Here is a 25768-nt window from a genome sequence, read left to right as displayed (position 1 = left end):
CCTCGGAACAATATTAGATGTTTTTAATATCCAACTAGATTAAATTAGGCCTTCATTAAGGCACATAAGCACAAAGTGAGCAGTGTTTAGATAAATCATTGCTTCAATGCTGAAACATGATTATTTTTGAATGAACACAATGTTCTTTCTATAGCTACTAATTGCAGTTCCCAAGAAGACTCTGTGCTTTCAGTGTAACATCACTGATCCTACTAATGTGTCTTCAAGGTGTATCATTATTGTTATTGTGTAGATGAGCAAATAAAGGCAATTGGATGTTGGTAATCATATAACAGATGGATAGTGCTAAAATTCATTTTCTGTTTTGTATGTTACACAAACTGACAATGTATGGAGCATGTTTCTTTTCTTAAAAGTGCATGGCAAGATTTTGGTATATTATTAGTTATTTTTTACTTAAAATATCTATTTGTTTATTTTATAACTGTAAATATGATATGAACGGCATTTCTAGATCAATGGACAATTTGCTTGGGCAGGCTTTTTACTTTGTGAGCCCCAGGGATCAAACACAGGTTGTCACTTTTGGCAGTAAGTGCCTTTACCCACTAATCCATCATGCTGGCCACAATCTCTCTTTTGAAATAGCCACTTCACACTCCATTTTATTTATTTTTGCTATAAAATATTGTAGAATTTAAAAAAAAAACATTTTTCTTTCAAAAATTAAAATTTTTAATCTTTTTGAATTCTCTAAATTATATGGATTTTATTGATATCATTTCATTTATATTGGACACCTAATTGACAGTATTAATGTAGTTATAGTAACAATTTGCCCCACTCCATAATATCATTGAATGCTATATCTATTTCTTCAGAAGAAATATCCTTTATATTTTGAACACTCAAAACTCACTCCTAGGATGTAACTCAATGGTACAATCTTTGCCAAACATTAACAAGGTTGAGGGTTCAAATTTTAGCATTGTTCAAACATGAAAAATAAATAGGCTTTGTTTTTTCTATTAATATTTTCCAGATTAAATATCTTTTATTTCATTATTTTAAAACAATTTTTATAGTTAATTTATTACATATTTGTGTAAATAATTGCTGTATAACCTGTCTACTATTAAATTTACAGTGAATTTTATTAATTTGTTTCTATGTTGGAAAATTCTCCATTTGTTCTATTTCCATTTTTTATTTTTTACAGAACATTTCTTTATTTTCACTAAGACTTTCCCAGAGGACATAACTAAGCTTGTCACTGCCCCCCCCCCCCCCCAATGGGTTAGTGCACTCGCTGTTGTAAAGCGGACACCAACAGTTTCAAGGTCTGGAACCAACCTTAAATGGCAAAGAACACTTTCTCTCCGGATTATCATAAAAATGTTTAAGTGAAAAAACAAATAAAAAGAGTAAAGGGGCAATAATGGTGGGTTTTAGAATGAAAATATTGTTCATGTTCCATGTCATACATTCAATCTTGGTTCTAGCGTAACAAAATGGAAACAGGATTGATATCACACAAAATGTTCACTACAGCACGCTGTATGCACCTGTTCCAAAGCCCACCTCCAGCCCTTAATGCTTCCAACTCAAGTACTTCCCAGCTTGTTGGGCCTGTCGACGAAGGAGCACGTAGATCTTCTCTTTGATCCAGTCTTTCTTAGAAGGCTGATATATCTGTGTATCAGCTCGGTAAAGAAGACAGCTGAGATCTGCCATATCATCAATAAAATCAAACAACTGACTGATATTGTATGTGATGGAGCGGCTGTTGGGATTCATTCTTTTCAGATGTTCTTCATACATCTTACCAACACCTTCCATGCACTCATTCACAGACTCATAGTCGGCATAAGTCCTGCCTTCTGGCCTCTTGGTAGGCTGTACCAGCAAAATGTTGTGAGACTCGCTCCCAGCAGCCGGCGGGCGCGCAGCTGCAGGGTGGACCAGGTCTGGGGCCTACAGTCAGGCCCCGGGTCTCAGCATCGGGAAGGGGCCTATTTCCATTTTTTAACTGAAAATATATTCTATTCAAACTCCTTCCTTGTTCAAGAGTATATTTGTAATGTAATTGATTTGTTTCAAGCATATTGTATTGCTACCACTTAGGGTCTTCTACGATAGCATCTCTATGTTTTAGCAGTTTTTTTTTTTCACTCAGTATAACTTGACATAAAGTTTAAATAAGCACATTAAAATGTTCTGGGCCTGCTAGACCAAAAATCTCATTCCAGCTGCTATTCCAAAGTCTTGCGTTTTACAATGAACATCCTTACCTTTGCTTGCCAGATTCAGAAAGTCATGCAAAAACGGTGGAAGTTCTGCTGTCCACCATCAATTATCATCATCAAGCCAGGAAGGGATGGATCCTCACAGGCAACAACTCCACGTCTGACAGAAATGTGCCATGTCCTATCCTATGTCAAGTTGAGTTGTGAATGTTGTTGACACCATCCAAGAAACAAAATGGAGTGTTCGAGTGTAACACAAACCTTCATTTCTTCCTGCTTGTCTGCAGACAAGAGGAACAGAAGCCTCATACTCCAACCAAGGCCTCATCTCAGAAGTGACAAACTGAATCTGCACTCTGGTAACCAAAGTCAATTTTTCTTAAGACTGCATTGTGAGATGCTGCTTTTTTATAGTAGTGAGAATGTAACAAGTAATGGCTCACATAGGACTCACTATTTCCTTAGTTAAGTTGGTTTGGCTGCCTCAATTATCTTATGCATACTTATAATCAGGAATAAATACAGAATGCTTGCAGAGTATTTCATATGTGCATGTAGAAATCATTTGTTAATATAAATAAAATCAGAATTTTAAATAAAGGAAAATGTTTATGTTTTGTAAGTAAATGTAGTATGAAATGATATTTCCTTGTTTTACTTGGAGTGCTAATAATTATCCATTATGACATATATGGGAAAAATATTTCTTCTAACATAGCTTCAAATATGCCTATATTGGGTCCTTACTTGACCCCCACAAACGTGCATTATTCATTGACAAAAATATGAACAAATTTCAAGATAGCAAAAGTATAAAATATTTCCCTATCATGTAAAATATGTCACACAAAATGTCTATCAGCATTTTGAAAGCATAGTTTATTTTCCTGTTACAGGGAGGAATTTTTTTTGTAATTTTATTTTTATTTAGAACAAAATAAGGTGATAGAAACCAAGGTAAACTGTAGTAGATAAAGGACCATGAAACCATCAACTGACATTCTAAGAAACAATGGTGAAATCACTGAGATAACAAACTTCCTGAGTCATGTTGAAATCAGAAGTGAGTATGTGATTTATACAAGTGAATGAATACACACCAGAGGCTCCTTGATCTGTCAAGTTGACATGTGGGTGCATTACTCTTTGCCAATATAAGGGCTTATTTCACATTTAAATATTATTTAATCAGAGTTAGAACTCAATAAACACTTCTCTTTATTTTGATAGTTTGGATAAAATTTAACATAATTTATGTACATTTAATAGTATATTTGTTCACACTAAAATTTAATTAATAAAATTTTAGCTGTAAATATAAAACAAAATAATGCTCTAAGTGGCCCAGAAAATTATGCTAATGGAATGATTAAAATTTATTTTATTGTTAACTTGATTCACTTTTATGTATGAAGAATTTGTAATGATACTTATGTCAATAAATGAATATTTTAATATTATCTCGCAATATACTTCAAGATATGCATTATATGTGGAAGTACACGTGTGAACGTGTTCTTTATTTTTAGATAGCATCAATACAGAGTGTGTAACATCATTACTTTAATACTGAATAAAGAAAACAGTAGGTCCCTGGTTTCTGTATAAATACGAATCATTATATATTATTAATATATTATTAACTATATATTAATCTTATATATTAAACATTATCTAGATGTATGGTAAGAACATATGTTGAGATGAAATATAAGACTCAGGTACCAAATGTTTTCATGAGTTTCATTTTTGATTCCAAATATGAAAGCAGAATTTCTGTGCTAAGGTGAAGGTACCATCTCAGTAAAAATGGGGCATATTCTAGGATTTAACAAATATGGTAACAAACCTTACTTTATTCTGAATTTTTGAACTATAAGGTTGTACATATCATTAGACTCTCTCCAAATGAGGTTCTTCATGCAAAAGTTTTCTAATTTGTTAAGTTGTAATATCATGGCAAATTTCATATAATTGCTGTTTCTAATATATAACTAATATAAAGACCTACTGTCTTATAGAAGCTTGAAATTATAGATATTTACAAAATAATAAATTCTTCTCCTCAAATCAAATTCTGATTATTTTATTAATAAATTTTATTAATTAATAAATTCATTAACGAATCTTCATTCCTTCCTCCCTCACTCCTTCCTGCCCTTCCTCCCTCCCTCTCTTCTTTTTGCCTGTATTTCTGCCTTTCTTTCTTTTCTTTCTCTTTTTTTTCTTACTGAGACAATGCCCTACTCTGTGATCATGACTATGCCTATAATACTGATTTGAACCAGCCCTTCTCAAATCTGCAATTATTTTTCTGCTCTGCTTTTGAAGAACAGGGATTACAGATAGGACCTACACTGTGTAGCTGAATTTTTAATTGTTGTGTAAACAAATGTTGTCTTAATCACTTTTCTATTGGTAAATCAAACATGATTAAGGCAAAGTATAAGCTAAAGTCCGTAATTTGGGCTTATAGTTTCAGAGAATTGAAAGTCATGATGACAGAACAAAGGCATGGTGGAGCAACAAAGATATTAAATAGTGGTCTGTAAATAATAGGCAGACAGTGAGAGAAAGAGAGAAATGAGAGTGAGACAGACAGCGACACAGAAACAGATGGAATGAAAGTCAAGGAGAATTTTATTGTGGAAATGTACCACATTTTCCTTACCCATTCTTTGGTTGAGGGGCATTTAGGTTGTTTCCAGATTCTTGTTATGACAAACAATGCTGCTATGAACATAGTTGAGCACATGTCCTTGTAGTATAATTGAGCATCCTTTGGGTATATACCCAAAAGTGGTATTTCTGGGTCTTGAGGAAGGTTGTCTCCTAATTTTCTGAGAAATTGTCATACTGACTTTCAAAGGGTCTGTACCAGTTTATACTCCCACCAGCAATGCAACATTATTCTTTTTACCCCACATCCTCTCCAGTGTTTTGTTCTCGGCCATTCTTACAGGCGTAAGAGGAAATCTCAGACTTGTTTGGATTTGCATTTTTCTGATGACTAAGGATGTTGAACATTATCTTAAGTGTCTTTCAGCCATTTTAAATGCCTCTGTTGAGAGTTCTCTGTTTATGTCTCTATTCCATGTTTTTACTGGATTATTTGTTCTTTTGATGACCAATTTCTTGGTACATTTAAACAATAGACACTGCACAGCAAAATAATAATAATAATAATGACATCTTGAGGTTTGCAGGCAAATGAATGGAACTAGAGAACATTATATTGAGTGACCCCCAAAGACAAACATCATATGTACTTACTCAAAAGTGACTTTTAGACATAAAGCAAAGAAAAACAGCCTATAAATCACAATCTCAGAGAACCTAGAAAACAATAAGGACCATAAGATAGACATACATGGATCGAATCTACATGGGAAGTAGAAAAAGACAAGATCTCCTGAGTAAATTGGGAGCATGGGGACCATGGGAGAGGGTAGGAGGAGAGGGGAGAGGAAGGGTTGGAAGCAGAGAAAAATGTACAGCTCAAGAAAAATCAATTTTAAAAAGTTTTAAAAAAAGAAATAGCAAGGAGAACAAAGAATGAGAAACACAGAGACAGACAGATACAGACACATAGGGACAGACAGATTGGAAAAACAGAAGTCTTTTGAAACATCATAATCCACCCTCATTTACACACGTCCTTCAATAATGCCACACCTACTAATCCTTCTGAAATATTTCCACCAACTAGGGAACCAATAATGCAAATATTTGGACCTACAGGATTCATTCTCATTCAAACCCTCAAGACTAATTTTACTTATTAGATAGATATAAATATAAATAGCATTTCATTCAAACAGTGTATTTTACGATTATGTGTGAGTATGTTACACCCTTAATATTTCTCTCGAGTTAAAAATAGATTGTCATTACAGTGATAATTTCTGTGGAAAATTAGCATGATTATTTGATAAGTTTGAGAGCTACAATACTTTAACATGCAATGTATTAGTGGGATAGACTGAGTGAATACCTTATTGAATCAGCAGAGCCTAATGTGATTTGAAAGTACTCACTGCATATATTTTTCGTGCAGTACTTAATTGGGTATGTTACTATGACCTCCTCACTTTTTCCTTCACTTTCACTGCCTCCCACAACTAAAGTCCAATAAAATGTAATTTTCTCCAATTGAAACAACAAACAGCAAGCAACTCTAGAAAGGTTTGTCCTTATCAATAACCATCTAATAAAACATAAACTTTTAGGAGTTATCCAGATACAGTCTCACTCTGTGTGTATTTAAACACACATGGCCATAAATACAGCATTTCCATGTGTCAGAGACAGAGACAAATACCACTAGAAACTGCAAGATTATCTTTGCAACTAGAATCAATACAAACATACAGCAAGTGGTAATAAGTGAAAGAAATGGCCTTATTCCCAAAGCTGTACTAACTTCTTTGAGAAGTGAAATGGCATGAAGTGCTAAGCTTTAAAATGATTCGGTTTTGCTTTCAAGATCATTAAGCTATCACAGTCATTTATAAAGCAATTAAAATATCTACACTATGAGAAGCTCTAGATAAATGAGATTTTTCTTCTACTTGAAATATATAAAATCATTAAATATTAAGGATAAAATTAATTTAGAAATAATGAGCTTCAAAAAAGATAGTTTATCATTATTATATGACCTCATGCCTTTTCCTAATTCTCCAGAACACATCGAAAGTTGGTTATAAAGAAAGGATAAATCCTCCAGAGTTCTGGGAAGGAATCAATGATAATATTGTCACTTGTCTTCATTTCATAAACAGAAGATAAATAACTAATAAAGCCAATAAATGATAGCTATTATGACAACAACAAAATTAATAGTACCAAATTCATATATGCAAATTCTGGAATATAAGGAAACAAAACCATGAGTTTGTGACTGATACCATATTTTCGCAACTATTTCCTTGATGTCTTAAATGATCTTAAAAAATCAAGTATTTGAAAATTCATGCCACCTATGTATGTGCTTCCATCGTAAAACAGAATACGTTTCATGTCTAGAGTACTACAAAATCTATACCATGCATTGTAAAGTTTTGAAAGACCTTTGGAGACTTTCAGGATATGTTAAATGAAACTTTCCTTCATAAAGAACAGCAGTGAGAGTTCCTCCCTCAGGCATGAGAATGGAAAGGATGAACTCTGAGAAAAATTACAATCATATTATCCTTGGATACCCCAGGGATAGAGCTGACTGAAACAGAAAAGAAATCTTTGGTTTAGTGAAAATAATAAATCTTTAATCAGTTTGAAGAGGAGCCATCGCTATCAGCATGTCAGACTGACAGAAAACTGTCAAAGGCTATATCACTCAAACCTAATGTGGAACTGGGACAGAATGACAGCAGTAGACAGAAATATAATCTCAGAAGTAGTGTACCCTTAAAGCTCCAATTAAGGACAACAGCAGGTGAACAAGAGTGAGTTGTTATGGAGCAGATGTACCCTCTTGATCCAATTTTAACTTTCTCTGAGGTATTTGCATCTGTTAATAAGACTCTCTGAAATAACAGTAATATTTATATTTGCCAACAACTTTACATTCAGCAAATACTTAAAATAGTGGAAACATTTCAGTTATTCTATATGGTGTAAATACTGAAATAATAAAAATATCAGATTACAAGAAAGTAAGAACATAATATTTACCCTAACCAAATATGTTGTGCTGATAGCTGCTAAGTTGCTGCATGTAATGTAAAAATTCTATTGAGGCAACTTCTACGACTGAATGTGGTCATTATTCTATGGTCCACGGCTATTGTCTCCAGAGAAAGTCAAATTGAGTGACAATGAATGAATGTCTTTGCTACATTCAATAACTTAAGGTGGTCTTTTGTGCATAAAATATTCTTTCAAAAGTATAATTTTGCCAATTGAAATAAACAGTCATAGGTTATTTAGTTTATTTAGGTTATGTAGATTAAATGCATTGTTTAAGGTAAAAGAATTTTAAAGAAGCATATGTAATTATCTTAAATAATGGTTTAGAAACCTGAGTTTCTTTTGAAGACTTTACTTAACGTGCATCAAGTATTCAAATTAAACTTAAAAAAGAAAACATTGATAACAAAAGCCATAAAATGAAATATTAGTTCATGAAAGAATGTATTCTAATTTGAAAAGGGTTGTATGTTTATGAAAATTAAGCATGTGTGCATAAAACATTAAAAATAGGAAAAAGCAAATTACTAAGTGATACACATATAATAGACAGTGTCTTATACATTGGTTAGATTCTATCAAAGTGATTTAAAACCAAAAAGAAAATCACACACAAAAGTAATGCTTTTCTTAAATGATGGGATAACCTGCCTAAGTTTATAAAACTCTCTTTGAGTAAAGAGGATTTGTGAGATAATGAAAATATTGATAAGAGTTATATTGAGCAATAACTAGCCCCAATGTTCTACTTAACCAACAGTAGTAGGTTTAGGAGTTTGATTCAAAGAATCCCATCTGAATACATTCTTCTTGTAGCAGCACTAAATATTTACATAAAAATTCACAGTAAGGAATCATTGAAAGCTAAATTGAGCTCAGCTTTCCTTCAGCTATTACTCTGCTTCATGTGTAGGCTTGCTTCTTTGATGAATTCCCTCTGTGTACCACTATCTTTTTAAAGGAAGCATAGTTATACCTAAACCTAACCTCTGTTGTATTGAATCAATAAGAAAAAAAATGTGACTAAGTCAGTTGTGAGCATTATCTAAATTTCTTATGTTGTCTCTCTTCCACGTTGTTCCCTATGACTTCCTTATTCAATTTCTTAAGGCTAATTTTACTATTATTTGATATTTTAAGGCCATCATAATTCAATTTATCTTTTTGTTACATAAAAATAGCCAAACTATTTCCAATTGAATAATATGTTCCAATGTCTTTTTCCCAACTCATACACTGAACAAAAATTTCCTAGTGAATTAGATAGTATTTTAATTATACAAATAGTATCTTCTCAAGAAGGATGCTGAATACCTAAAAGAAAACATTTGTCAACAAATCAGCATATATCTATTGTTTATCCTACTGTGATTTCTCAGAGTTTATTATTATTATTATTACTATTATTATTATTATTATTATTACATATATCTTGTACACTTATACAAGTAAATTGACCATGTCGTCATGGAGAAAATGTCACATAGTAGTTAAGAATGATGTTGTATGAATTAGACTTCATTATAAATTGTCATTCTTGCTAATATGATTCCAGCAAATTTCAACAATATTAAAGAGTTATTGTTACAGTTATTTGAAATAGAATTCAAGCATTTGTATTATCAGATGGTTTTCCCATAGTAAGTGTTCAATCTAAGTTGCAGCACTAGGTAGACAAGTTCTGATGACAGCTTCAACCATAGAAAGTGAGCCAAGATCTCAAATAAAATAGAATACGTTCTCGAGTGAAACTAATGTAGAAAATGTAATAAAGTACCAAATGTAGATTAGTAGAATAAATAGTTAAATTCATTTGATTAATAACTATAAAGAATTTGTGAAGAGGAAAACAATGAGCCTCATGCCTAGAGCAAACAGTTAGGTAGTACGCAGCTATAATCTTAGCACTCAGGAATATGAAGCCAGGGGGATATTGCTTAGACAATGCTATTGGCTATGAAATCCCATGTCAAAGCAACAAACACATAACGAGCATTCCTCAAGTCTGAAGCACAGAACGAAATTGCCAAAAAAAAATCTATAGCTCTAAACAATGAAACACTAGAAAATACTGTGTTGAGAAAGACAAACAAATTATTTTATATAAATATGGGATTTCTTTGTGTCTTGTGATTTCATCTCAAATATCTTTATTGTTCATATGTATTCAGAAAACAGTGTTAGTCATTCCAATAGATGGTCTGTCAGATATCATTCTGTTGTCTAGAGTCATGGAGAGTCTGCTGCTATGGTTCTGCATGACTAGTGACTTAATCCACTCCAGAGGGTCATAGATGGTATAGTTGTTGATCCAGGGCCAACGCAAAGCCCTGAAATTGGGCCTGAATGGGAGTTGAGTTGGTCAGTCTTGGTTTCCACGAGGACCACCCCATTCAGGCAAGGATCATGGTAGCTCTCAAGCATTGTGGGCCCAAGTTATAACCTGTAGCCAGAGGTCTTGTCTGTGTGTCTGTGGTCCTACCATAGCTGGGTCTGTGTTGATATCCATGACCAGCATTACCACCAGTGGCCATGAGAGAAATGGCCCCAGTGGTGTAGGCATAGAAGAACTGGCCCAGACCCTTGATGGACCTGGAAGAACTGCTCACCACTTTGAATGCTGCTACAACAAAGTCTATAATTTTGAATTCCATTTTGCCTAATAAGGAGGAAGATGTTTCTGGTTGAAGCAAACCAGCACGATAAAACCACATTTGGGCAATAACATCTTCAGTGTATCAAAAGTAATGTACAAATTCGAGAAGCAAATCTATAGTACTATCAACTTGTTAGTACCACATGACCCTGGAGGGCTTGACAAGCAAAAAGAAATGATAGTCAAAATCAAAACCAAACAATGTGGGAAATACACAAAAATAGAATAAGGGCTTGGAGGCAAAGGAAGTGGAACAGTGGGAGTGGGGAGAATTACATGAAATCAAGGATTTAAACATATTGAATCCATGTTTAAAATGTAATACTGAAGCTCATTAGTTAATTGCAATTAATATGTACTAATGAAACTAGGAAAATCACAAAGCTTGGTGACAAAGGATGGGAGAGTACAGAGAACAGCAATGAGAAAAATTGGAGAGTGTGGTGTTAGTCTTAAAAGCTATGCTAGATGCTATCCCAGAATGGTATGATTGCCTGGGTAATAAGACTTCCTCTGTAACATTCACCTTCAAATAATGACATGGAGACTTAGTATTAATTATGAAAGCTTTATCTTAGCCTATATTTGACTCACTAGCATTTATAACTTAACCCATTTTTTTTTAATCTATAAAGTGTCACATTGCAGGTGACCTCATCTGTCCGTATTGCTCAAACAGCTTCCTACACTTCTTCCTGGTGACTCCACCTTCTTCCTAGAGTTTTTTCTTTGCCTGGAAATTCTGGTTGCCTAGCTATTGGTCGTTCAACTTTTTATTACACCAACTGCAGCAATATATTTTTACACAGTGTATGAATATTTGACAAAATTCTTGCTATATTTTCAGCTACTAATGAGTTCACTCGATGCAGAGGGAAGTACACCTGAAATATAATGTATAAATAAGAGCTCATACTGTAGCTCTGCCTGACCTTGAAGTCTCAGTTCTCCTCTCTTTATCTTCTGCATTATGAAATTAATAGTGTTTGCTACAACACTATGGATTGAAAAAGTTCAGGTGAATGAAAATATTTGAGTTATACAAAAATCATCAGAAGCTCATTAGAGATGAACCCACTGTTCTTCATAGAAAAGTTCATTACCAAAAGACAGCCCTGCCAAAACAAAAAAGCATGAGCATTAAACAGGGATAGACGAGGAGAAAGAAGGAGAGTTAACTGTACTGGGAAGAACTTTATAGAAGACAAGGATCAGAGTAACCAGAATGTATTAGTGAAAAATTTGTGAAACTGATACATAACTCATTTAATTAATAAAAAGGAAGACACTGTAAAAAAAGATTTAGCAGGATTCAAGTTGTCACACTGGCTTTTAATCCTCTGTCTTCTGCAGCAACACAATACAGTGCTTCCTGTGCTCATGTATGGAGCAGCTATGTGGAGCTATAGATGCTCCGTATTGTGTATATGTAGTTAGCTCAAATTCCACAAACTAAGTCCTGCATTCTAGGCTTGATTTTACCAGCAACTTGCTCTGTTCTTAGATGTGACATACAGGAAACCTGCTTTGAAATTAATGTTGTGTTCTCAATTTGACTGCATCTGTAATCAACTAAATCTAAGCTGTTAGGTGCAGTTTTAAGAGATTTTCTCAGTCAGATTTTAGGAAGAAAGAAGACTCACCCTAGATCAAGGCCACATCTTTAATGACAGTCCACATAAAATGCCATATGAGAAGAATACTTTAATCTTCGTCTGCCTGTCAACACTCTTGTTCGGCAGTTTGTGTATCCTGTTGCTAAGCACAATATGAATACAATTAATTTCCTCACAGTTCCAATGTAGACTGAAAACAAGAAGATTTTATGAAATAACTCTCTTGTATTGAACAGCTACTGAATAGCTACCAGATACTTAATTTTCAGTTGTGAGTCAGTGCTGGAAACCTGGAACTACATCCTGTAAGCCAGTTCCATAAACACACACACACATACATATACACACACACATACACACACACACACTTATGTGTGTGTGGATGAGTGATTTATTAAATATATATAGATATATCAATATATAACATACAGATATTGGATATAAAATATGTATCACCATATATATATATATGTGTGTGTATATATATATATATATATTAAAATTATCAGTTCTATTCCTTTCATGATCCCTGACTAATACACATGCTATCCAGACTCAAATCTTCTTAGATACATTCCATCATGTCTAAGCACTGATTTCTTCTTGCCAAATAATTACTACAGATTTCCATTTGGATACTCTGATCTTTATGATTCTTCCAGAATTCTCTTCTGACTACATTCTACATATCAGTAGGTTTTATTGTATATTAAGTCCATATTAAAGATATTATTTGGATAAAGATTAAAGTCAATGAAGTAATATCCATGGGATACACTAGTAAAATTCAATTGTTGCTTTATTGATATATTGATCAAATTAGTTATTGATCATTTCAAATGTCACTGATAAAGATTAAGCTAAAACTGAACTACAGTTTTTAAATGAGTTATACATATTTTAAAGTTATTAGTATATAGACTTCTGTCTTTGGTAGCTAATGGGCTATGACTAATGTCTTTTTCATTATCCTCATAGAGATGTTGATAAATCAAAGAATCAAGTGATTTACTCTGGCTGGCTAACAATAGACTCATGCAAAATGCATCCTGTTCTTTTCTCTATGAATACAGAGTAAGAGAAAAACTCCTCCACTGTGGGTTTTGCAGACTCATATGGCCACTTTGGAAATCAGTATGGGGCTTTCTCAGAAAATGGGGAATCAATCTATCTCAAGACCAAGAAATATCACTCTTGGACATATACCCAAAAGATGCACACACATACCACAAGGACATATGCTCAGTTTTGTCCACAGCAACATTATTTGTAATAGCCATAATCTGGAAACAGGCAAGGTGCCCCTAAGCTGAACATGGATAAAAGAAAATGTAGCACATTTACAAAATGGAGTACAACTCAGCAGTAAAAAACAATAACATCTTGAAATTTGCATGCAAATGAATAGAACTAGAAACATATTCTGAGAAACACTAGTATATAACCGACTTTCTTCTGAACTCATTTCAGTGTGAACTTAGAACTCCCACTCTATTGAAATTATTTTCCTAAAGAAACAATATTTTCTTCACTTCAGCAATACGTCTCTTGTAGAACTAACTTTTAAACCACAGCTTTCTGAAATTTGTAATATCAGAAATGTTTTCCTCAATTTGCCTTTTAACTGCCTTTTCAAATCACATCATTGTTTTTGTTTCCTCATGTGTTTTTATCAGTTCTGCTCCGTCTCCTTCCCGACCCATCCCATCTGCAATATGTAGTTTCTACTCAATTGACACATTCCCCTACAGTGATGCTATTTACCACCATAGCTATAGCAAGTCTTTATGTATAAAAGATTTTTTTTTTTTTGGTTTTTCGAGACAGGGTTTCTCTGTGGCTTTGGAGCCTGTCCTGGAACTCGCTCTGTAGACCAGGCTGGTCTCGAACTCACAGAGATCCGCCTTCCTCTGCCTCCCGAGAGCTGGGATTAAAGGCGTGCGCCACCACCGCCCGGCTGTATAAAAGATTTTTGAGTATATTTTTTTACAGTTTCTGGAGAGATCGTTGTATATGCCTTCCTCCTTTATAAAGTCTATACAAACCTCACTTAAATATAAAGGCACTAAAGACAGCAGATATAGAATAAAATTTTTATCATTGTTAACAAAAGGTAAATATTATTATGCATCATTTAAATTTATGTATCAGAACCATAGTCAGAAAAACAGTATGGTGTTGGCATAAAAGCAGACACAAGAAAAGTACAATAGAGTTCAAATCCAGATATAAGTTAGCACAATTGTACTTATTTAAGTTATGACAAAGTTGTCAAATTAGACACTGAGTAAAAGACACCATCTTCAATAAATAAATTGAGACCACTGGATTTTTAAAATGTAGAAAATTGAACATAGATGTTATCTTTCATCAAGGACATCATAAGTTCAAATGAATTCAAGATCTCACACACAAGACCTGAAACTGATAAATAAAAAAAAATATGGATCACACTTCAACTTACAACCACAGATAAGGACTTTGTGAAGAGCTGTCCAATGGTACTTCAAATAAGACCAAATGAAATTTACAATGCTTCTTATGGCAAATGGACCTATGAAGTAAATGGATAGGCAGCCCAGAGAATAGTAGAAAATCTTTTCTAGCCATTCATTGGAGAGATGATTACAGTCTAGAATATGCAAATAAAAAAAAACTAAACATAAAAATTAAGAACAGGGTATGAAATTAAATTGAATATTCTCAATAGAAGAAATGAAAGCATAAAAATTAAGAACAGGGTATGAAGTTAAATAGAATATTCTCAATAGAAGAAATAAAAGCATAAAAATTAAGAACAGGGTATGAAATTAAATAGAATATTCTCAATAGAAGAAGTGAAAACATCTAGGAAACAGCTAAAAAGAATCTCAACATCTTAAGCTTGCAGAAAAATACAATTTAAGCATACTTAAACAGTAAATCTCAATGCATACAGATCTCACCATTATTACTAAAATGAATGACAAAAATTTTGGTGTGTTTGTGAATAAAGAAATACACTTAAACATTGTAGGTGCTAGTGTAACTGGTCACTGTGGAAATCAATCTAGAGGTTTCAAAAAAAAGTAGAAATAGCATTTCCATGTGACCCAAGTACAACTCTTGGACATACAAGCAATTGACTTTATATCCTACCACAGAGCCACTTGAACATCCTTGCTAATTATTTCTTTAAAAGCTAAGAAATAGAAGTGCTTTTCTATTAATAGTTATTTGGTGATATCCTGAACACTTTGGTGTCACTGTTAAAGTAACTTTTAATGTGCATTTCTGAATCGAGTTTTCTCACGTGACTCAAAATCAAATCAACTATGTGAGATATCCTCTATGAGAATCTCAAGTATGTGTTATGGTTATCATCTAATTTCCTTTTTGTTTAGTTCTTTTATTCTTTATTTTTGTTCCTCAGAATTGTATGCAGTCTATTCATATGTGGTTTTACATATAGTAATCTTATTAGCACATATGAGAAATGGCAGAGGAGAATATCTCAATGGGGTAAGGTATTAATACATGCAATGCTTTTTTTTCTCCTGAACTCTATTTACTATGAATAGAGCATGTGATGTCATTGGTTGTGACTACTAAGCTTGTATATGAGAGATCAGCTTTATATGACAGTATATCTTCTTTTAATTGAAAATGTATTATTATACATTATATTGTGATCATGTGTCTCTTCTCCCAAATCATCCCAGATCCTTCTCATCTTCCCAACAAGCAGTCCTTCATCTTCTCTTTATCTCTCTCTTTAGAAATCAAGAAGTAAAATAAAAAAAACAGAATTAAAAATATTAAAAGCACAAGAAGCACACAGAAAAAACAAAGCCATAAAAACAACAAAATTAAAAAAAAAACACAATATATAAGAAAAAGACCAGTAAGTTTTTAAAAAATAAAATAAAAAAAAAGCTCAAAGCTGGGCAGTGGTGGCGCACGCCTTTAATCCCAGCACTTGGGAGGCAGAGGCAGGCGGATCTCTGTGAGTTTGAGACCAGCCTGGTCTACAAGAGCTAGTTCCAGGACAGGCTCCAAAACCACAGAGAAACCCTGTTTCGTAAAACCAAAAAAAAAAAAAAAAAAAAAAAGCTCAAGCAAAACAAAGTATGCCAAAGTTTCTAAAGTCTTTCTTAAATTCCTCCCTTCTAAAGGGAGGAATTTTCTAACTTGGAAAAGACATGCCCAACATGGCCATTTATTATGTGTATATTTTTTTATGCTTTCATAATGAAAATCTATGATTGCATAGCTTGCAAGTCCTTTTATTCTTATCATTAGTCTATAAAGCTCCTGAGAATTTTGTCATTGAAGATATATTTTAGATATAAATATTCAACACATCATTACTTGGAATTGAAGACCAAATATGCAAAAGAATTTATATCATGACACAAAGTTACAAGAGACGGCAGAAACATGAGACTAGACACACAACAAGATAAAAGAAGTCTGGCTAGGATGCTTACCTTGAGAACATGGTTGAATGAAGATTTGAGTTACTTAAAGAAGCCATTAAATCAGAAGAATTAGTACTTTTCTAAGTCTAATTAGGACTCCCAGTAAATGTGACTCCTTACCTCTGAAGGTTTCAGTAACATATATGATTTCATAAAACATGGAATATTTTTATGTGGACCTTATGATGCAAAACTATTATCTTTCCAGTTTATAAATAGTGAATTATCTCAACTCTAAAGAACTTCACTCAAAAGAACTGAGGAAACCATTTATGATGAGTGCAAACACTTCCTCTAAGAGAGATACAAAAGTTTTACTCAAATCTGTGTATATCCAAAAGTCTTCTCAGAGGAATTATTGGATCAATAGTCCTTGGAGCTCCCAATTAATCACGGCTTGATTAAATTTAAAATATAGTAGAGAACACAGTTCCTGTGTGACACTAAAATCAATGTGTTTATTAGAGCGAAAACAAGGATAAAAAAGAAGTTGGCATTATTTTTCTCTTCATCAGGTTTTCTAGAACATGATGAGAAGTCCAATGAGAGTGGACTGTCTCCTCTGATATTCCTCTGTCTCAACCATTCTCTTGAGGAGCAGTAAAATAGGCATCTTAAAATAAGGCATTCAATTGAAAGTTGGAATTAGAAAAACAACTTTGAGATAAAAGATTGAGAAAATATTTGACCAGTCTTGAGTGTGCAGTAATGCTCATGATCACAGAAAATCCGAAGGAATATAAAACATTTAAGTCACAGGCAACATAAAGTATCTCCTATTTTGATTCTGTGAGTGTGTATGTATTTGTACCTCTACATATGCATTTACATGCTGATACCCATTGTGGCATCAAATGCTGTGGTGCTAGAGTTACAAGTGGTTGTGAGGTATCCAATGCAGTACTTAGAATCAAAATCCAGTTGTCTGCAAGAGCAGTAGATACTGCTAGCCACAGAGACAAGGCTCCAGCCCAGGTTTCAATTTGCTAACAGAGTGTACACACTGTGAATGTCACTTCAGCTATTTGGTGTCATGTATTTTCCTCTTATACTCCTCCACTTCTATTTAGTATGTTCATGTGTTAATATGTTCCATTATTTTACTGAAGTGACTTCATATACAAAAGTATTATAGATTAAGATTAATGTGACCATGTAAACAAACTTTGCCTAGTCCTAAACGTTATAGTTAGGACAGGTATTCTGAGACTGAAAGCTTCATTTAGGATTTTTCAGTATCTATGTAATTTACATTTCAATACACATACACATCATAAAGCAAGTGGAAAAATAGTGTTTAAATAAGAAAAGTAATTAATTTCATATTGTCTTTCAAGACTCACGTGCCATTTACCTGTACTGTGCACTTCCTTACACCAGCTGTTTCTGTATTTGTTTGCCTTCTTACATGTTGTAGTATATCCACACCTAAAGTTATTTACATATGTTGATATAGAGATTACAGGCTAGCAGCCACATATGAGGACGCACAGGCTATTTTGTTTTTATGCCTGAGATTCAATGACTTTAAATAACATTACATAGTCTAAGTCATCTATTTTCCTGCAAATTTTGTAATTTGTATTTATTTAAATATGAATAATATCCCATTTTATATGTTACCAAATTATTAATTCCCTTGCCTCTGTTGATAGACAAATGCTGTGGGACCGTGGTCTTTTATCCCGTCACTTGTATTATTTTTAATAAAATGCTGATCGACCAGTAGCCAGCCAGGAAATATAGGTGGGGCAATGAGAACAAGAGAATTCTGGGAGGAGGAAAGATTCAGTCTGCAGTTGTCATCCAGACACAGGAAACAAGATGTGACTTCCTTGTCAAAGAAAGCACCAAGCCATGTGGCTAATGCAGACAAGAATTATTGGCTACTATAAGATATAATAGTTAATAAGAAGCCTGAGCTAATAGGATGGCCAGTTTATAATTAGTGTAGACTTCTGTGTGTTTATTTGGGACTAAATGGCTGTGGAACCTGGTGGAACAGAAACCTCTGTCAAAAACAAATAGGCTGTTTCCATTTCTTTGCTAGTATGAATAAAGCATCAATAAACATCTATTGGCATATATCTTTATGATAGGATAAGGAGTTTTCTGGGTACATATATATTCAGGAGTGGAATAGTGGCATCATTAGCAGGTCTGTTTCTTTCTCTTTTTTTCTGAACTTCCTAAGTGATGAGCATAATGGCACGATTAGTTTGTAGCTATGCAAACAAGGACTAAGGCTATCTCTTTCTCTGCATCCTTTCTTGATGATAGCCCTTCTGACTAGGACAAGATACCTCAAAGGTGTTTCAGTTTATATCTCCCTGAGGAATGGGGATATTGAACACTTTTATAATGAGTACCTGCCAGCTTTCCTTCTTTCTCTCTATCTTTATTACTTTATGTTCTATTTTTTCAACTTTATATTCAATTCATTAACTTATTCTCTGGTTGGCAGCTCTATTTCCTTGGTATTTAATTTCTGCAGTTGTCTTTAAATTCTATATGTCAGTCCCTCTGTAGGAGGAGGGCCCACTTGTTGGTTCCTGGCTTCTCAGCCCCAAAATAATCAAAGAGAAACCATATTAATAAAAACTCTTACATATTAATTTAACCCATTTCTTTTAATCTTTGTATCACCACATGGCAGTGGCTTACCAGATGATTTTTCCAGCATCTGTCTCAAGCAGAGAATCCATGGCTTCTCCATCTCTGCCTTCCTTCTCCCAGCATTCTGTCCAGTTTTCCACACCTACATAAATTCTACCCTATCAATAGGCCAAGGTAGTTTCTTTATTCATTAACCAATAAAAGCAAGACATAGACAGAAAGGCCTCCCACACAATCCCTCATCTAAACTATGACATGTAAAGATGTATCACATTGTATGGACTCTTGATGCTCTCCTTTGCTATGTGGAAATGGTTGTTTTCATGCCATCCCATTGGTTGATATTCAGGACTAGTTCATGATTAATTGCTACTGAAATTTTGTTCAGAAAAAAATGCTGCTTATCTCAAAGCCTTAAAGAGCATCCCTATACTTTCCCCTAGTTGTTTAAGTCATTTATCCTTATATTAATTTTTTTAATTAGTTTGGAATTGATTGCAGTAGAAGATACAATAGTGATTCTAATTTTACTTCTTTATAGGTGGATAATATAATTTTGCCCTCAACACCTGTTAAAAGTACTGTTGTATTCCAGTCTAATATTTTGTCTACTTTCTCAGTGCTGAGGTTACCACAGAATGGTTGCTTTACTTTCAAATGCATTTATGTCCATTTTTATGTCTTATTTACAGTTGTTATAATTCCACCTAAAATAAAATAAGAAAGATCCATTTCTTTATGTGCCCTTGATATTGAATTTATGGATCCTCATTTTATTATTTGTACACTGTGCAATAAGCACTCATATTTTTAAGCCTGCCTGAATGTACAACTCTCAATTTTGTATTTACAGCTTCACAAATTGAGCAAAGGCTGCAGAAGGGGTCATTTTATTTTGAAAACTAATCTTTTAAAAATTAAAATAACAATAAAACTTTCAGAAATGCATATAACATAGGGAGGTATTCTGATATGGCTTTAAATACAGCTGACTATAATCCCATACAATTTTAGAGTAATCATTTTAGAGACAAAAGAGATATCTTTTTAATGTAGTATCAGCATAAAATTACTCCTCAAATATCCTAATCCGATGATTACTTCTGAACAATAATAACAATGAATCTCTGAAATGAAATTGTGTTAAACTTAATTATAGTATCACCAAAAATATAACAAGAAATTGAGCTCTAGCTTAGATAGTGTGTTATAAATGGCTTGGCTGTTTAAATAACTTTACAAATTAAAGCTAATTGACTTGACACTTAGAAAATGATACAGTGTATCATTAAATATAGTTGAAATGTGATTGGTCTTTAATCCCAATATACTGTTTTGTGGACAGTCCAAGAAAACATTGCAGGCATATTGTAAGTGCAGAGTGTGAGGAGTTCACGGTAATAAAGACATCCTTGACCAGTTCAGATCATGAGTGAATTCCTCACCACCCCTCCTGTCCCCGCGCACGCTGGGAGAGCAGCTTGCCAAAGATGAATATAGAGCCGTTTTCATCTTTCCACTTTCTGTATTGCCAATTATCCCTAATTATGGAGAAGTTTTCAGTGTGTAATGAATACCGAAATGTTAGCATGCTCATTACACTGAAACTGCACAGAGCAACACTTGCTGATAACCACTGGTTTGTGAGAGTTGTGAAATCTCAAGAATTCCTTACTCTACTGACTTCAAGCTCATACTACACAGAACGTTCTCTCAAACTGGTACTATTTCTTAAGCCAAAGTCCTAACAAAATGCCTTAAATTATACAAAATAAAAGAAAGGTTAATGTGGCTTGCATACAGGACAGTCTATACTATTAGAAGATGAAAAAGAAAGCATTCATCCGATATTGCGTCCAATACTCCATCCCCATGAAAGTCTGCCTTACCTGTCTTCTGTTAGCTAGCATCATCTTATTCACTGTGCCATCACATGAGATACATGATATATCCTCTGACTTCTGGAAATTAAAACTCTGTCACAGCTATGTATGCATGCTCTCCTCTATTTACGTCACTATCTAACTGAAGAATTGTTGTGATATATTTGTCTGATTTTCTTCTGGCTAAAATTGGGAAACATTCTGTAGGAAATTTAGAAAGTCATGTGAAAAGACTGTATGGCACTAAGCATTCAGTTATTCCTCTGTCCCCTTGATCCTGAGCCCCTCAATTTTGTAGGTGAAGAGGACAGTTTTATTTTTAGATTCCATGTTAATCCCGGTCTTTTGTGCACAGATTTTTATGCACACAGTTGATCAGCTGTCCCATCATAATACTAAAGGATGCACAAACACCAACAAAATTTCTTTATAATCTGTTTTCATATTTGTGACATGACTTGGGTAATATGAAAACTTAAGCTAAAATCTAATAGCTTGGTTTCAATAATCAAATATTGAATGATTTATGTGAAAGAAATCCCTGTTTCTTTCTAATCTTTTAGGATATGTTTATAGATAGATACTTATTGAAAGTATGACTCAGAATCTATGTATTAGCCCTTCAGTCTGTCATAGTTGCTGCAAAAACCAGCAACCTTTTTCTTATGATTTTGGAAACAAAATCAGACCAGAGCAAAGCATCATTGGATTGTTGTCACTAAAAGCACATTTCCTACTCCGTGGAATTGCATTTGATCAATTTGTATTCTCAATGTAGGTGAAAAACTCAGCACTCTGGGACTTGTTTGGGAGAGTTAGGCCTGATATTTGAAGACTTTGCCCTCATGGCCTAGTTACTACCACACCAATAATTAAGTTTTTAAAAGAGAATAACAATCTCCAAAGCTGGGTCTGATCAAAAATATTCCTGTAAAGTAAATAAGGTGAGAGTCTAGAACAACATCTGACATGTATAGTCTAGAGAGCAAATACCAGTTTGCTCATATTAAATTGGTTTTGTTTTGCAGAGTGTTTTTGAAGCACCTTCAACAGTCACACATTACTTAGTGATGGAGTAAGGAGTTAAATGTCTTATCAGGTACATGATTAATGCAACAACTTACCCTATGGAGAGGACAGAGTATTTCTTTCCTATATCTATTAAAACATTTTATGATGGGATTGGAGATATTGCTTATATATTAAGAGCTTGTAGTGAACTTTTAAAGAACCATAGTTCAGCTCCTATTACAAGCATCAAAAGGCTCACAATTTCCTTGTATTTTGGCTCTTCAGAATCAACGTCTTCTTCTAGCCTTGACAGACACCAATGGACATGTGGCATGCAATCACATAGATACCCACATATACACATGATTTTTCAAGGTGTAGACAATAAGATATCTGTGGGTCATTCATATTAAAAACTGTTTTCCTCAGAGTCAGGATTCATTGGGGAAAAAGGGGTGGAGAGACTGACTGTAAGAATAGAGGTGATGAATGATTACAATGACTACAGTGCTTACTGAACACAGTAAAAATTACATGTATGAATTATAAGTGGCTGGGACAGCATGCCCAAGACCTGGGTAAACTCAAACCAGCCAAACCTGAGCAGGGAGAAGGCAGGGAGGTAATGATGGAGGAAGGTCATTGGCTAATAAAGGAACTGCTTTGGCCCATTTTATTGGTTAGAGGATAGGTGGGAGGAGTAAACAGAACAGAACGCTGGGAGGAAGAGGAAGTGAGGTCAGTCTCGACAGTTTTTCTCTTGGGACAGATGCCTGAGAGAGATGTCATGCCCCACTCCTGGGATGAAGCTACGACCCAGGATGGACATAGGCTAGAATCTTCCCGGTAAGCGCACCTTGGGGTGTTACACACAGATGATTAGAATGGGCTAAATTAATATGTGAGAATTAGCCTAGAATAGAATGGGCCAAGCAGTTTTTAAATGAATACAGTTTGTGTGTTGTTATTTCGGAGCATAAGCTAGCTGAACAGGCGGCTGGGGTGCTGGGGATGCAGCCTCGCCACCCTTATTACTACAGTTGGCGCCCAGACGTCTGGACAACTAAACCCACTTAAAAAACCTGAGAAGACTTAAAAATAAGGGAGCGAGAGTTTAACACAGATTTTTGCTGTTTGTTGGTGGCGTGCTGTAGAGAGATCTCCTGATTTGGCAACAGTAGCAGAAAAAAACGCTGTGTCATTTTAAAGCACGACTTCCTGGGGCTGTGCCGCCATTGCAATCTCTGTCTGGCTCCTGCAGGAGACAGAGCTTTTGAATAGAACATTTGGAGTAAAGTGCTACGATTTGTTTGATGGCAACTAGACTCGCTGTGTTCTCGGGTCTGCTCTGCTTATTAGAGGCAAGCATGTGCTTTCTTCTAAGAGAAGCTTCCTGACTCAGCTTTAGCTGCAAAGCCTGCAGCTCATTAAGAGGTCCTGCCAAGAAACACTTAAATGGTGTTGACGAAAAGCTGAATGCATGCTTTTCGGTTTTCAGCCGTAGTAGGAAAAAAGCTGCGCCATTTAAAATGGCAGCTTTCTGTTCTGTCCTGCCAGGGCAAACTCTGACTCTTTTAAGCAGGCGGTTCGTGCGGTTTGCAAGCACAGGCTGCTGAAGCTCGCTTGCTGGCAGGGACATTGAAACACTGTATACTTGTGGCACTGAACGGGGCTCTAGCCGGTACCTCAGCCATGAGGCTGGAAAGCTAAGGAATGGACTGGATCTAGCTGGCAAAGCCACGCCTTTAATCCTACCCATATTGCTCCGTAATTTAAAGGCTCGTGTGGTCAGAAAAAGAGAGATATACAGTAAAGAGAGATTCAAAGAAAAAATTTCTAAATGGTTTGAAGTGTGTTAAAAATATATGCAGACTAAAAGTTGAAGTTCTTAAAGTAAAAAAAAAAAAGGAGAGGGTTGTTATGTGTGGTAGTACACACCTTTAATCCCAACACTTGGAAGGCAGAGGGTGATTGACCTCTGTGACTTCAAGGTGTGGTAGCACACGCCTTTAATCCCAATGCCTAGAAGGCAGAGACAGGCGGATCTCTGAGAGTTCAAAGACAGCCTGGTCTACAGAGTTACTCCAGGTCAAAGATACAGAGAACCTGTCTCAAACAGCAGAGAGTTAAAAGTAAAAATAAACAAAATAGAGGTTAAAACAAAGCTGCACAAAGATGGAAAATACACAGAGAATTTTGATACTGTATGCTATTATGCTCTCTTTGAATTGTTTGAATGCTGAGGAAGGAGCAAAAGCTACTAAAAGATATTTGTTTATAAATGCTGCTGAACTAATCCAACATAGGTATTTTGAATTTGGATCTAAGGATATGATACTTTGGAAAGGAGTTTCTTATTTTGTTTTCACAGAGGATGAGACGCTGTTCATTTCTTCTATTCCTATTTGGTATGATGGACCACACCCTCCTGAAGAGTTAGTGTGAACACCTTCAGAAAATTGCTTCGCTCAACTGCCAACTGAGATGAAACTAGCACACAGGTTATACCATGAAAGACCTAATTAACGACGCCCCCATTCAGCAGGAAGCAGTTTGGAGAGAAATAACTGTGCCCATATTCCCAAAAAAAAATGTTTATAAATGTTCTTCTACATTTAAAGGGGGATATGATATAGATATGAATAATTTGCATTAATATAGATTTTGCTTTATTGATAGAGATTTAAGGCCAATTTTGTTATATGTATAAGTGTTTCTGATTTTGATTAAGGTATTGTGATTGTGTAGTTCATTTAAATATGTACTGTATAATTAAGAAATATAGGTTGTTAATGGATAATCATCGATAATAGTAAAGCTTGTAGTCATGTTAATTAGATTTTCTAGATATATAGAGATATATTTTAGATAGACATTCTTAATGTCTTTCAAAGATTACAGAATAGGACATTTAATGTTTTAAAAACTGAGGACTTTTCATGACAATGAGACACTCTGCTCCTGGCAGCACCAATGTACTTCAAGAGGAAGATGGGCATCGAAGAGGCACCTTATGGAGTTTGATAGCCATTTGGGCAAGAAACTGCTCTTGCCTGGACTACTGCATAAACGGGAAACAGAGAACCCGCAGAGAGAGGACTACTGAACTTGCCTAAGGTGAGATGATCTTTCGGGGTTCCTGATTCATGAAAGAGTCTGCGAGACATTCTGCAGGACACAACAGATAGTGACTGAACTGACTTTGAATTTTCCTGCTTCATGGAAATGTCTGCTGGATACCATGGGCCTGAAGGCTGAAGATGGATGCCCCAACGGTACAAAAGAACTTTGGGTGACTTTCCAGGCAGCGAGATGTCTTTGTCATTTCTTGAGTTTGAAGTTTCTTAGTTCTTGTTTACTTGGGTAATATTATATCTTTCTGGAGCCTTTGATGGAGTTAAGAATAGTTAGTTATAGTTATAGTTTTCCTTAGTTATGATAAAGATTATTGTAACTTTTACTTGATAACTGTTTTGTTATATGTAATTTTGCTATGTTAAAGTTAAAGCCTTTTTTTTTGTTTGTTTGTTTAAACCGAAAAAGGGGAAATGATGGAGGAAGGTCATTGGCTAATAAAGGAACTGCCTAGGCCCATTTTATTGGTTAGACGATAGGTGGGAGGAGTAAA

The 25768-nt window shown here is 34.6% G+C and overlaps 1 protein-coding gene across 1 annotated transcript; it reads right to left on the bottom strand.

Moving 5' to 3' along the window:
- Positions 1 to 1551: 1551 nt before the first annotated feature.
- On the bottom strand, positions 1552 to 10552 carry LOC121453187 (enhancer of rudimentary homolog). The gene is made up of 2 exons (XM_041659721.1): positions 10381 to 10552; positions 1552 to 1910 (listed from the first exon to the last, which is right to left on the bottom strand). Exons 1-2 carry the CDS (start codon positions 10550 to 10552, stop codon positions 1552 to 1554), a joined length of 531 nt encoding a protein of 176 aa, XP_041515655.1.
- Between the last annotated feature and the right edge of the window lie 15216 nt (positions 10553 to 25768).

Source organism: Microtus oregoni, unplaced genomic scaffold, assembly GCF_018167655.1.
Source record: "Microtus oregoni isolate MIOR12 unplaced genomic scaffold, Mior012 000011F_ref0000422, whole genome shotgun sequence".
Lineage (NCBI taxonomy): Eukaryota > Metazoa > Chordata > Mammalia > Rodentia > Cricetidae > Microtus > Microtus oregoni.
Note: the sequence above shows the minus strand (reverse complement) of the source record. Positions and strands in the feature narration are given on the sequence as shown.